Here is a 15212-nt window from a genome sequence, read left to right as displayed (position 1 = left end):
TTCTTCTTTTTAACACTGTTTAGATCATATTTATAACAATAACAGTAAGGGAGATACAATGATTTCTGTAAGACCGTATGAGTTTGTAATTAGATACAATTATTTTCGTCGCTATCAAATTAGCGTCTTAAAAGTATATATTTTGCAGCCAATGGTCTTAAATGGCTGATTTGGCCCGCTAAAATTTGAGATAGGAATGTCCTAAATAGCGAGGATACTAACTGACTGATATACCGGGCCATAGTTGTGTTGCGTTTAAGTCGTCAGTGCGTGTGGTTGGTCCTTGTTTTGATCAAAATGCCAGCTTGTTCCACTGAGGTATATAGCACAACTTGACAATAAGACCGCTTTGCATGTGCGTAGAACAAGAACTACAGATGCAACATTTTTTTTTATTCAGCTTATTAAAAACAAAAATTAATATATTATGTATTTTTATTAAACTTACCCTTATTTCAAAACCTGATAGCATTTTCAATTAATCTTTATCACTTTATTTACTTCATGTACAAGACGTACACTCACTTTTTCCACAAAACTGTTTTTTTAAACACAACTTAACTATTTAAAACTTTTTAAAAATTGCGCAAAACTGTACCTCAAGTGGACATTTAAAATTGATTTTAATGAAACAAATTACAACATTAAATTAATAAAAAAGCTTTTTTTCCGAAAGCACAGATGATTTTATACACCCTTCATATACACGGAGTCCTGAAACTCGTAGTACAAACTGGAAACTGGTGAATCTACATCTCATTTGGAGTAGATTGTGGCAAGTTTTTTTTAATTGAGCTTTCGTTTTTGAGAAGATCGAGCCACAAAGTTCGAATTTTAAGGTTAATTTTGAAAAATGCGTCAAGCATAGAAAAAAAAATTAAACATAAAAAATATTATTTTGGGTACTATATGTGATAAAACGATCCTGTTAAAAAGTGACAGCATGCCAACTTCCTGATCTATTAGTCATTCAGAATATGTCGAAAACACGTGTTCTTTTCCTAGTAAATATGATGACGGAATACGTCAATATCAATATCAGTATTTGTATGAACACGTGTTCCGCCGTCCTCATAAAACATTCGCTTTTGACTGACACATTGTTAGGAACTATTTCAATTCATTCGTAGGCCCGCAGATCCATTTTTAATTGAAAAACGAATATTTGACAAGATTTTTCATATCAGTAAGTTTTCTCCGTGTAGTTTCCCGACACCGTGTATAACCGATATAACTAACTATTAACCGACATAGATTGTACCACAAACCAAAATCCTACGAAATATTTCTATATTTTCTCACTACGAAAAAGAAATCACAAATTTCCAAGTAGTTTCAACCAATTTATTTTCCAGAAAGTCGATTTGTACGACTATTTAAACTGAAAACCTTATTTAAAACTGACGTGCAAAACAAATGCCACATTTCACACTGCCCGAAACGAAATTGACACTAAAATTACTATCCTTCACCGGAACGAAACATGACCTTTAACAAAATAAAGGTCGAATAACATCACAAACTATTTATATTACATTTTAAATTACACTTTTTAAGCATGACATCGTTATTCAATAATTACTCGGAAAACTGGTGTACTTGATTCACATAAAATTATCACTACTCGAAACGAAAGTGGTATAGGATTTAAAACGTTATATAACATATTAAATTACACCTTTTTAAACATTTTATATTACTTGTTATTTAATGTTATTATTATTATCCAGAGCCCTTTTTCGTCGATTTTTCACAAAAACTGTGCTACACAAATCAGTAAAATTATTATTACTAACGGCTCTCAACGCTAGCGACCAAGTTTTTACTGGGAGTATAAATCTTCATAAAACTATTACTAACTGTTTGTATAAAATATTAAATGACATGTTTATCTTGAACGTTAATTAATATACCTAAGGCAGAAACTGGCGTTTGGCGAATGCGTACGCTGCCATATCAAACTAAAGGTTACAAAACAATACCAACTGGTAACATTACTCACAAGTTTTAAACCATATTACATTACAGTTTATTTATTACATATTTATATTATTAAATGACACGGAAAACCGGCGTTTGGCTTGTGCATACGCTACCGTATCAACTCGCAAGTCGTAACTGAGGCCGCGAGCCGCATCAAGTCTATTAGTCCCTCTAAAATGGTCATTGGATTCTCTGAAACCACTGTACTGACAATCCTAGAAGTGAAAAATAAACCGAATCGAAAAAAATAATAATTTCGCCAATTTAAATACCTAGGTGCACTGTACTGTGGCGCTGGGTGTTATAAACAGGGCAGATACTTTAATAATACACAACTGATACTTTAATAATATACAACTGCTGACCCTGTACAAATAGCAAGTACGCCCCACTGTTGAATTTGACAGCCACCTCTGGTCTGGAGCCCGAAAATACTTGAAAACACTCTTGACTCCTATCTTAACAATCGGAGATTAATTTAATGTATAGGGCACAGAAGTCAGGTCAATCGGTATTTGTTTCTGCTATCGTGGTACAAGAACACGCCGTCAGATGGAATGCAGGAAAACACTTCTTCTTCTTGACATATAAATTTATTAATTCACAATATAATTGCAGAGGATCTTATTTTCCTTTGCTCAAACTTAAACTGAAAGAAATAAAGGTCTAGTTTCCTTTATTCTTCAGTTTTCCCTAGGTTTACATAAACCTAGTAATTATCTCACGACTGACTGCGTAGGTACGCATGTACCTACCAGTTATATCAATACTAGCTCCTGCGTAGGTACACCTGTACCTACCAGTTATAGCAATACTGTCCTTTTTCTGGGAGGTATCTGTATTTAAACTATATTCTGAAGGACATATTACAAAAATAAAGTTGTTCCACAAAAAACATTCAATAATGCACTTAACTATCCTAAATGATACAAACGTGACTTAAACAATACATATATTTTAAAGGAATTATTTTAAGGGAGATGAAACTTTATTTGGGGTTTTTATTACTATGAGACAGGGGTGGGAAAGATATTGGAAAATATTTTTAGGCATAATGGTTTAACTAGGGTGATCATAAAATAGAGAGCGAACAGCTCTATTTGAAAGCTGCCGCCGCTTGAAGTAAAATGTCACGAATTCTTTAATCATAAATGATACACAAACAAGACAATATTTTTATAAAAATACCAGTCCAATGAATTTTTTTATTGTAGGGTCGAATCTGCAAATGTGGGAAACTACACTAACTTTGAAAATACGAACTGTGAGAACTGGCCTGAAGGCTAAATTTTATTGAGCAATATGTAAAAGTCGCATTCTGGAAGATCCAGTATTAAAGTGGAAGATACTCCAAGGAAATAGCGTCATTGATCCCTTCGGCACCGGTTCATAATCGAGAAACACGCCAAACGCGTGCCCAACATATGTACACGGTCGACATTTGTCACATGAGAACGAGTCGTTCTTGGCTGTGGAACGATTTTCAATTTTGTATAAGAGACGTAAGATGCTGAGGTGAGTCGTACAGCATGGGACTTTATAAAATGTGGGACATTTGTAGTGCAACTTGAACGAAGATCTCAAACACCCCATACAAAATGTATTATGCTTGTAGTACTGTAACTTCACAGGCGGAAAACACAACGTTTGCTTGACATTCGACACGTGGGAACGGGTTGCTTTTATGACATGATCTTGTGTTCAACAGCCCGGTTATGGAATGATTTGCTGAGTTCTGTGCTTCATACCTCCTACAAAACTCCTGCAATTATTCAAAAATACCCTAAACACAACAACCTCAAAGGTGTAGGCATCGAGGTAAATTATGTGCGGTATTAGAACAAAGACATTTTAACCGAATTTATACTTACTTTTCAGAACAGCTCATACGGTTTCATAGAAATCGTTGTATCTCCCTTACTCTCACGGTGAAAAATATGATCTAAATGATTTTAGAAAGAAAAAACACCACGCTTTATATTCAAATAACAAAAAAACTTATTCATAGAAGATTTAAAATTTGAACAATTATGAAACCAAAGGTTTCAATGCGATTTTTAAAGAATATTATGAAACTTCGTTATCAATTATTTGTATATGACATGACAAAAAAGTGAAGAGACCATTACGTTTGTAATCAAAGATATTAGAAGAACGAGATATGCTATGTTGGCCGCCGGACCGTAGGCGGAGTACTACCTAATTAGGGTACTTTGAACGGTATCGGGACGTGTACGCACAGAAATCTGTTCTATGTATTAGTGCGGATACCTTAGCGCAAGCGAAGGTGTGCAGTAGTATTGGTGAACAAAGCCGGCGACACTGGGCAAAACAATTCCACTCAGTATGAACTGCTCATAGCACATCTCGTTCTTCTAATATCTTTGTTTGTAATATATCTTTCAATAGTATAAAACCGTTATATGGTGTGGTAGCCCTCTATCCCCCATCCATGAAGAAGGTTCCCGTTTTTACTTGAATGCAGTGCTTTTGAAGATGTAAGGGCTGGATGTTTCGCCCTGTAGAAATTTCTAGAACAGTCCAGAACATTCGAGAGCATTCCACAACATCTCAGATCATAATGAACTAAAAATGGGATAACAGGCCGTTTCCTGATAAACTTTTAGTAAATTCGTACTCGTGACAGTACATTGGTATCTCTAAATAGTATAAAACAAAGTCGCAATCCGCGTCTGTCTATTCGTGCGCTTAGTTCTTCTAAACTACGCAACGAGGGTTTTCACTTATCATTTACAGATTAAAGTCGAGCAAGCCGGGTACACGTAGGCTAATTCGCCTAACAAAATACGTGTGTTTTTATAAATTTTTTCGTCGTCAGTAATTTTAGTTACAAAAAACGTAAGGTGAGGTTTTTTTAGTTTTAGGATATGTTCAGAAATATTGCATTTATTTGGATTTTATTACAAAGCGGAAACACTTAGACATTCTGTCAAAATATACGTGGAAATACGAGGCGTATCCAGAAAGTAAGTGTACTGAATTTTTGTAGCTTACAATTTTTTTTATTGAAACATAAAAATTACATAGTTACCGTAGTACATATGTAAGCTATTTTTCGACATAGTCGCCATTCCTCTCAATGCAGGTGGTGAAGCGGGGTAACAACTTTTTGATGCCTTCCTCGAAGTAGTTTCCCGCCAACCCCTTCGTACACTTCTCCACCTCCCCCTTTACCTCCTCGTCGGTTGAAAACCTTTTTCCACTCATGTACAGCTTCAGGGAGGTAAAGAGATACAAATCTGAAGGTGCTAGGTCAGAGGAATGCGCGGGGTGGTTTAGGACATCCCATTTAAACGAAGCAAGCAGTTCCTTCGTTGCGTTGGCCGTGTGTAGTCTGGCATTGTCATGCAGCAGGTTGACTCCCTTTGTCAGCATGCCTCTCCTCTTGTTTTGAATCGCCTTCCGCAATTTTTTTAGGGTCTCACAGTATCTTGCAAAGTTGATGGTCTCCCCTTGAGGCAGATATTCAATCAAAATTATGCCTTGACAGTCCCAAAACACGGATGCCATAATTTTCTTGTCTGAAATTGTGGTTTTGAACTTTTTGGCGGAGGGTGAAGAGGTGAGAACCATTTTTAAACTCGCGATACCACTTGTACATACTCGTACAATTCATAGCTTTATCACCATATGCAGTTTTCACCAAATTATAAACCTCAAACGGAGGTTTTCCCTTCCAAACGAGAAAACGGATGACGCCGCATATTTCGCACTTGGCGGGAGATTGGATTGACATTTTTCACAAAACGTGTTGTTGCGTCAACATTTCTCAACGTACTGACCTTGAACCGGTCTCGTTGCGGAAGGGAAGAGTCAGGCTACACGTAAGTGTAGCCAACATGTCGAAAATAAAATTCATTTGGTCGTGAGAGCCTCAGTACACTTACTTTCTTGATACGCTAATGTAGATATTTGGAAACGTTTGATCAATTAGTATTTCAAGCTTACTTCGGGCTTACGGACACGCCCATACCACACTTCTATAAGCTCATTTTTTCGGTGTCTGAAATAGTGTTTTTACTTGGTGGACCCAAAACGGCGTTAATTAACGTGCAAATGAAACAATAATGCCCCGTGAAGAGACGCTCTTGGAATCGTAATTAATTCCAACGGTGTTGGTTGCTCGAATCGTAATATTGTGTACGTAATATTTCCACCATTGGGTGTCTGTAAAAGATAAGTAGGAAAGTAAGTAGTTAAACGGGGGAAACATCTGTTATTTTAATGATATAACGATAATATCTTAGTAGTGGAACGAGATACGGTAATGTTGGTGACAGGAAGTCTATGTAGGAAAGAGGTAGGTAGGTACATTTTAGCAATGTTGGTGATAAAAACATACACCTTACCAGGAACGAAGTACATTTTAGCAAAGTTGGTGATAAAATCATACACCTTTGCAGGAACGAGGTACATTTTAGCAATGTTGGTAATAAAAGATACACCTTAGCAGGAACGAGGTACATTTTAGCAATGTTAGTGATAAAAACATACACCTTACCAGGAACGAGGTAAATTTTAGCAATGTTGGTGATAAAAACATACACCTTAGCAGGAACGAGGTACATTTTACCAATTTTGGTGATAAAAAGATACACGTTCGCAGGAACGAGGTACCTTTTAGTAATGTTGTTGATAAAAAGATACACCTTAGCAGAAACGAGGTACATTTTAGTAATGTTAGCATTAGTGATGAAAATATATAATATCTTAGAAGAAACGAGGTACAGTTTAGTAATATTGGTGACAAAGAGATACGTCTTAGTGCGAAAGCGGTACGTTTTTAGTTATATTGGTTATAATAATGGCTTTAGCAGGAAAGACGGACAGTAATTTTGCTGAAAAAAAGATCTACATTAAGGAACGTGGTACCTACAGTAATTATTGTGATAGAAGGTAAGAAAGAGGTAAGCGCATTTTAGTAACGTTAACGAAACAAGGTCCAGTAATGTAGGTGATAAAATTATATGTTAGTAGAAACGCGGTACATTTTAGTAACATTGGTGATAAAAAGATATTACATTTTTGTAATGCTGGTGATGAAGAGATATGTCTTGTAGGAACGAAGTGCAGTAATATTGATGTTAAAAATGTATCCTAGCAGGAACGAAGTGAAGTGACGTGATTAAAGGTGATAAAAAGATACTTCTCAGTACCTGCATCATGTAGGAATAATGCATTATGCATATCGATAAAGTTAGTGATAAAAAGATTATCTTAGTACATGAGGTAATATCACTGTCATTCATAAAAGAAAATGTGTGCAAAACAAAATGATTGGGTACTTGGGTACATGTGAATTTTATGTGCTCCATCTGCTTCCTACTGTCCGGAGTCAGTATGACTATAGCATCCCCAATACGGAGGAAAATGAGATAAGGAATAGGACGATTAGAAGGGGTTTGGCTAATCAGATCTCCCAACCAAATCTTTCAAGCAAAGTTTCGATTCTGAAATGAGAAAATCTTTCCGATACTGAGAGTAATTATTACCACTCTTGAGTTAGGAAATTACAAAACGAAAGCGGTTAAAAACATCTATACAACTGAGTAGAAATGACGCATCACTAAAGTCACGATGATATCACGTTATTTAATTATAATATGACGTGCGTATTTATTCATTACTTTCGGAGTTCTTCTATTTGGGATGCTGGTAACTCAATAACAGTTCAACATTATTTTACAAAGTAGTCCGAATTTTCGCTATGGTTATTTTTTTTCTGAAAAAGGAGACAGGGAAGATGTTGTTTCGAAGGTAGCTGGTTTATCAGATCTGAGTCCTGAAATTAGCTAATTCAATTATTTAAAGCACTGTTTCGATATTGACCGGTCAAGCTAGCCACCCACGAGAAATACAATGTCATATGTGGGCTTACAAGAAGTGAAAAGAACAATTTGCATGACAAAAGACGACTTGAGCAACGCAAAAGATATGGAGTCAGATGCACAATTAAGACCACTAAGATGAGAAAGGTCAGGGCCTCGATTCTCGACCACTTCGAACCACTCGTTGTTCGAGTGGAATGACTTTTGAAGTTTGGCGTAATTATGTATGTACATTCGACGGCGATTGTGAGCAGCCTGGATTGGAGAATAGATACTTAGGACGCCGATTTTCCCCATATTTGTATACGATGTGGAAACATGGACACTTATGCCTGAATTAAATCTGCTGAGAACTCGGCTGATGTTATCAGTACAACCAGTACTCGGCGAGTGATTCAGGTGGTACAGTGGATATAATAAAAGCAAGGCACAATGACTTGATCTAGTAAGGATTCCATAGGTAGCCAGATGCCCAAATGTGTACATTCTTGAAAAGCTAGCCATCCACGATAGGTCTTAAACTTCTGCCTACAACACCTTTTAAGATAGATAACTCATAGTCACTGGCAAAGTGTCTGGCAGTAGAAGCAGAGGAATGTCAGAATGTGCTGGAGGGATCAAATATCACTGGCATCAATATGTCAGTGTCCTTGGCTCTCCACGAACCACGAAGACGGGGGATCTTTGTCCACCATGGAAATTGGAGTGAAGGATCAGGATCCTTAGAATTGAAGAGGCATTAAAGGTATATCACCATATCACTCGCCATACAAACCCGTCGGAAATTTTGTTTCGTATAAGTTGGTATTTTTCAAATTAACAAGAAAAAATCAACTACAGTACCAAACTCCCCAAATGCCGAACGAGTAAGGCCGACATTTATTTCGTATATTAACTGCTGTTATGTCACTCGATTTCAAAGAAATGCTTATATGTCCGGGTATTTGTACGTGATTGCCACAAAAAGTTAATAGAATGCATTGTAATTGACAACGAGTCTCTCTCCCGAGTTTTAGCTCGATCTGATGTCGGAAAGTCGGTTGATTTCCGCTTCTAACATTTGCTTTCATTCATTACCGAACATTTAGAAACAATCGCAAAAAATAAGCAATCTATTTGAAAGTTAATGTAAAACAGGAATATTTCTAAATAAATCATGAATCCAACAAATCTTTTATAGTAATCTGACAAAAAACTCTCTCAAATCATATTTGCTTGCACTCCCTTTACACGAATAACGTTGGAAAATTACCAATTTACCTGTATAATTCCAAATTTAAACATATTTCAGATAACCTTTGAGGGTGCGCCAGATAAAAAAAATATTAGAAGGGTATATTAATTTACCATAGACAAATAACTGTGAAAGCCAAGTGTAGTGTAGGTTGTTATAATATTAGCTTTTGGAAGTATTATCCAATATTCTAGAAATATTATTATTAGAACACAGTAATGTAGTTATCTATTGACTTGGTGCGCACTTCGAAGCCAGACGGAAAACACGTTCTCGCGATGTTTGTTGATAATTAAGAGTGTACATAAAAATAATATTATACAGGTATGAGAATGCAACGATTATTCTATTAATAATCGCTTAATTTGTTATGGCGTTTGAAAAAACATGTTTACGTCACTTTGCGAAAATATTAGCACGAGAAATGCACCAATATTACCAGATTTTTTAATGCCAACATATCCAATTTCTACCGATTTATAACAAGTTTCTCGTTAACTATTTAAGTTTCAAAAAAAATATATACATTTAAGAAAATAAAATATTTAATTTAAAACGTCAATACTTCCTACTCTAAATGTAAAAAAACAATAGGACAGTTCAACCATGAATATCTCGGAGTTAAATTTTTTAATTCATTACCAGAAAAAATTAGATACATGAATCTAAATATAAACGAATTCAAAAGGCACCTTAAAAAGTATTCCGAACACTTGAACTGAATCATATCAAATTTAAACCAAAATAATAACACCCCCCATACACACAAGCCTTGCTTATTTATGGGGGTACATCAAATACTTATATTATATTATGTAATTAAAAACTGTTTTATATTATGTAATGTAATTCGTGTATCTTTTTTTATTAATAAATAATTTAAAAAAAGATATGCCGAAACTTTAACTATATGAAATTCCCTCTGTAGAAAAAAATCGCAAAGTGAGCTTCGAAAATTATTAAAAACACGTTTAGTTCTGTTATTTAATATGTTATAGGCATGAAAAAATTCACAGTGTATCTTTACATACAACTAAAGCATTTGTTGAGAAATTTTTGCTGTATTTCAAACGAATCGTGTTTTACTAAATATTTTCACCATTTTCGCTTAAATATTATCGTTTTTTTAATATCCCTTTCAAACCATCTTTGAACGCGTACTACCGGGCCTTAAAAGAAATGCATTTAAATTTGATGTGAGGAAATTTTCCTAGAACTATGGAGGTATTGTTTTTATTAAAAAACAGGAAATTTTTGCTATTGTCGCTCGGGCTTTAAGCAGAGTTTTTCAAAATAAGATATGGATGGTAATTTTATTGTGCTCAAAATTCTGCTTTAAAGCGTGTCAAAAGGAGATGGTAGTGATCTTTTTCTTATTTTGAAGGTCAAGTGTGAAAAATTTAATTACTCCGGGAATAAAGCTGTAGATTTGTATAAAAATCAAATCCGATCTGCTCGGTCCTGTGCCCGCCACAAACAATTCTCTAAATAGTATAAAACAAATTCGCTATTCGCGCCTGTCTGTTTGTGCGCTTAGTTCTTCTTGTTTTCACTATCATTTAGAGAATTTCTTTAGAAAGGTTTATACACACATATAATATTTATAGAAAGTAAAGAAAAGTCAATGTTTTGTAACCAAGTGAAAAAAAATATTTTTGGGTGCTCACATTGCTCACACTGCCTAACCTTAAGAGATACATCAAAATAATGTACTTTGGAATTGTATAATATATAAAAAAAGCATACAGAAAAGTCCCGAATGGTATTTGTCTATCTCCTAAGCATAACCCCCAGCAACGCCGGGTCTATAGCAAGGACTAAGCTAGTCTTTATATAAATAGATAGATAGATTATTGAGGACATTTACATAAGCTTATAGTTTAATATATGGGATGGTATGCTGTGTGGAGGGTCTTTTTGTGGAGAGGAAGGAGTGAACATGGGTCTTGAAGAGTCCCATGTTGTAGGAGGGAGGAAACACAGAGGCCGGCAGTTCGTTCCACAGCCGAGCTGTTGAACTTAAGAACGAATCGTAGAAGCGACCCGTTCTCATGTGACAAGTGTCAACTGTGTACAAATGTTGGGCGCGCGTTTGGCGTGTATCCCGACTACGCACCGGTGCCGAAGGGATCAATGACGCTAGTTCCTCAGAGCATCTTCCATTGTAATACCGATAGAACAAGGACAGCATACCTACCTGACGCCTGTGCTCTAAAGATTGCAGTCCGTTTGTTAAGATTGGGGAATCTATCAAACGGACCGCCCGTTTTTGCACAGAGTCTAGGGTTTTTTTCAGGTATTTAGGGGCTCCGGACCAGAGATGGCTGCCAAATTCGACAGTAGGGCGCACTTGCGATTTGTACAGGGTCAGCAGTTGTGTACTATTAAAGTATCTGCGGGACCTGTACAGTACGCCCAGCTTCTGAGAGGCCAACTTTACTCTGGCTTCGATGGAGCCCCCGTACCTGAGCTGGTCACTTACAGTTATACCAAGCATATCAATGGAAGGCCTGTTCGGAAGATTGCTTCCGTTGAAGGAGTACTAACGTTACTAATAACCGGACAATATTTCTGCCTACAATCATTATAGTGGGAAAATAATGCATGTTTAAAGGTTGGGGACTTAACAAGCATTTGATTGAACGTGCGATACACCCGGGCGGTAAGTCAAAACATGTATTCATTGGCTACTGACAGATCTATAAGCTATCCCAAGCTGCCATGGAAACAAGATAAGAACTGGTAATTTAAGAGTGACAAATTGATAACAATAACTTTTTTGTTTGTTTGTGAGACTTTGATTTGAGATTAGGTTTTATTTGTAAAAGAAATCGTAAATCAAGGTTTAATTTAATTTTTGTTTATTCGACTTTTCATTTCTATTTCTGATGTTCATTCGATTTTTTGTCGTGTAGTTTGAGAAATAATTTGTTTGGTGTATAATACAGGGCTTTCCAATAAGAGGTGTTATTTTGAAATTCAATCGTAAAAGATCAATGGTTTCGTTGCTTTTGTGGCACATAGCGCCGTCTTATTGAAAGTAAACATTGTCCAGATTAATACCATCCAATTTCGGCTATAAAAAAATCATCAATCGTCTCTTCATAGCGCAATCCATTCACCGTAACTGTTGCTCCAGCCTCATTTTCGAAAAAGTAAGATCCAATGACTCCGCCGGACCATAAACCGCACCAAACAGTCACACGTTGAGGATAGATAGGCTTTTCAACAATAACTCTTGGGTTTTTCGAGCCCCAGATGCGACAATTTTGCTTGTTGACGAAGCCACCGAGGTGGAAATGGGTCTCATCACTCAAGATGATTTGCATTTGATTCACTCAAGTGAATTTTAATAATTTCAATGCGTTGTTGAAGCGTGTATCGTTCCATTTTTATGAATGGCGTAGTTTCCACTTGTCAAATGTCAAAAAATGACAGCTTCAAAAGTAACATCTACCGAAATAGCGGGCTATTAAAAATAACACCTCTTATTGGAAAACCCTGTATGATCGTACGTAGGAACTTTCTTAGTATTTTGTATATATCTATCTATATATATATACATATATATATAAAGCATTTTGTCTGAGGTGCGCGGCGTGGATTTGATTTGTATACAAATCTACAGTTTTGCCCCGAGACTAATCATTTTTTGCACATTTGACCTTCAAAACAAGAGGAAGGTCACTGCCTACATTATATTTCGAAAAATTCTGCAAATCTCGGGCAACGCCGGGGACTTGATATAATATAGTAGTGATGCATATAACTGGCAGAGGAAGGATGAAAAATGAATTCTGTAGAAATGAGATCTTTGAGGTGCGGGGCATACCAAATAAAAAAAGGGAAAGGATACAGGAAGAGAAAGGTGGGCAAGTACCAGATTATTCAGTTCTTGATACCAAAATATGGCTAAAGCCATTTAAAGCAAAGTTGCAATTCTGAACGGTGGTATTTCATCAGTGCGAAAACTAGGCGCCGTTTGGCTTAGGTCCGGCCCTGGTTGAAGGTAGTGGGGAGGAGAAAGAGACGGGAGAGGAAGGTGAGGAAGTACCTGACTCTTCAGATCTGATCATTAAACACTGGCACAATTCTGAATTTTGGTCTTTCATCAGGGCGATAATATAAGTATCTTCCAATCTATACTAAGGCCGTTATTTTGCACAAAACCGGCGCTATACAAATCATCCAAATAGTATTATTATTATTATGGCATTCCCAATAATTGGGATATTTTGTGAGGTGGAAGGTAGTGGAGAGAGGAAAGAGACGGGTAGAGGAAGTTGGGAAAGTATCTGACGATTCAGATCTGCTAACTAAACAAGACTAAAGCTATAGCAAATCTTTGATTCTGAACAGTTACAATTGCTAGGGGATAGACATATACCATCGCGGACTTTGATGTAGGCCTTTTTAAGATATACAATTTCGTAGTACATTATTTTGATGTATCTCATAAGTTTCAGCCAGCGTTAGCAATGTAAGCGACCAAAAATATATTTTTACGACTTGATTACAAAACATCGACTTTTCTCTACGTTCTATAAATATAATACGCATGTATTATATGTTTAAACCTTTCGGAAGAAATTCTCTAAATGATAGTGAAAATCTTTTCAAAATCCGTTTCGTAGTTTAGAAGAACTAAGCGCACAAACATAAAGACGCGGATAGCAACTTTGCTGTATAATTTTTAGAGATTATTGCGAACCAATCTAAATTAAATCAAATTTACTTCACGCCAGGATTTAAAACGCGACCTCTTGATTTGTACGTTCAAAATTTTTGCTTGAATTTGTCCGCTGGCAAAGAGGTCGGTTAACTTCAAACAGCAACCAGGAAACAAATTATTTTTCTCGTAAAATGATAAAGAGAAATCTGTTTGAATAGATCCCGTTTTATATTTCTTTCAATTTCACGGCTGAAATGTTTTTTTTTCCGGTCGGCGTTGAACTGAATTCTTTCCGGTCTATGATTGATTAGCACAACTACTAAAATAAAATACAGTTTTAACTATTCGTTATTATATATCGATGCTATTATTTAATAATGTATCAATGGCGCCAACACTTTCAATTCGATTATAGACATTTAAAGAAGTAGGCAAATGGAGCAAGTTGATAAATTTGTGTATTAAGGAAAATCAATGCTAGTAATGGAGTGCTGATAAAATCAAATCAAATCAAAAATTATTTATTGTAAAATTAAAATTACAAAAGGTATAGCTTATGGGTAGACCCCATTTCTTCCAGCTAACCACATTTATTTAATTACAATGTTTATACAGATAAAATAACAATATACCAATGTAAAAATAAAAAAATACAAATATATATACCAATAAAAATAGGTGTTTCATTTACGTGAGGTATTCACTCAACGTGTAGTGACATTTATTAACAAGGAAAGTGTTTAGTAACGATTTGAATTTGTGTGTATCTTGTATTTGTTTAATGTTATGTGGAAGGTTGTTATATACTTTAATGGCCATGTAGTATGGTCCTTTTTGGAATATTGTTTTGTTTGCTTTTGGTATTAGTAAGTTTTCTGTGAGCCTTGTAGCGTATTTATGTGTTGAGTTTTTTAGTGGGAACTTGTCTGTAGATGATCGCACTAACATGCATAACTCCAATATATATATGTCTGTGACTGTCAGAATTTTCAGATTTTTAAACATAGGTCTACATGAATCTAAACGATCAGAGTTTGTAATTTTTCTTATGCATCTCTTTTGTATGATGAAAACATCTTTAGCGTTTGCCGAGTTTCCCCAAAAAATAATACCGTATTTTATTATTGAGTATACATAACCATAGTATGCGGCTATTACTGATTCGGTGTTTAATATTTTTCTTAAGGTACCCAGAACATAAGAAAAACTACTGATTTTTGCTACAATTTTTGAGACATGTTCTTTCCAGTTTATGTTAATATCTAATTCCATTCCCAGTAGTGAACAGGTTTGGGAAGGTTCGATAATATTATTATTAATGTTTACATTTATATTTATAGGTGTAGCTTGCACTGGACAAAATTTTAAAATTTGGGTTTTGTTTGTGTTGAGTGATAGATGTTGCGATAACAGCCAGTTTGCTATTAATTGGCAAGTCTCGTTAACTTGTTTGTTAAATTCGTCAACGTCTCCA

The 15212-nt window shown here is 35.6% G+C and overlaps 1 protein-coding gene across 9 annotated transcripts in view; it reads right to left on the bottom strand.

Annotated features, from left to right (window-relative positions):
• The window catches only part of LOC149409872 (uncharacterized), a 188642-nt gene that overhangs the window by 116893 nt on the left and 56537 nt on the right, over window positions 1-15212 (bottom strand). The window contains exons 1-2 of one of the 9 annotated variants that reach the window (XM_089649245.1): window positions 2003-2106; window positions 449-592 (exon numbers count right to left, since the gene is read on the bottom strand). The exons of the other annotated variants lie outside the window; for them this stretch is intronic. Of the exons in view, the coding sequence (XP_089505371.1) occupies window positions 449-472 (24 nt within the window). The 5' untranslated portion in view covers window positions 473-592; window positions 2003-2106. Of the gene's footprint in view, window positions 1-448; window positions 593-2002; window positions 2107-15212 lie in introns of those variants that run through there. 9 annotated transcript variants of the gene reach the window in all.

The sequence above is a fragment of the Hesperophylax consimilis genome, chromosome 29 (assembly GCF_061612785.1).
Source record: "Hesperophylax consimilis isolate HC1 chromosome 29, BYU_Hcon_1.0, whole genome shotgun sequence".
Lineage (NCBI taxonomy): Eukaryota > Metazoa > Arthropoda > Insecta > Trichoptera > Limnephilidae > Hesperophylax > Hesperophylax consimilis.
Note: the sequence above shows the minus strand (reverse complement) of the source record. Positions and strands in the feature narration are given on the sequence as shown.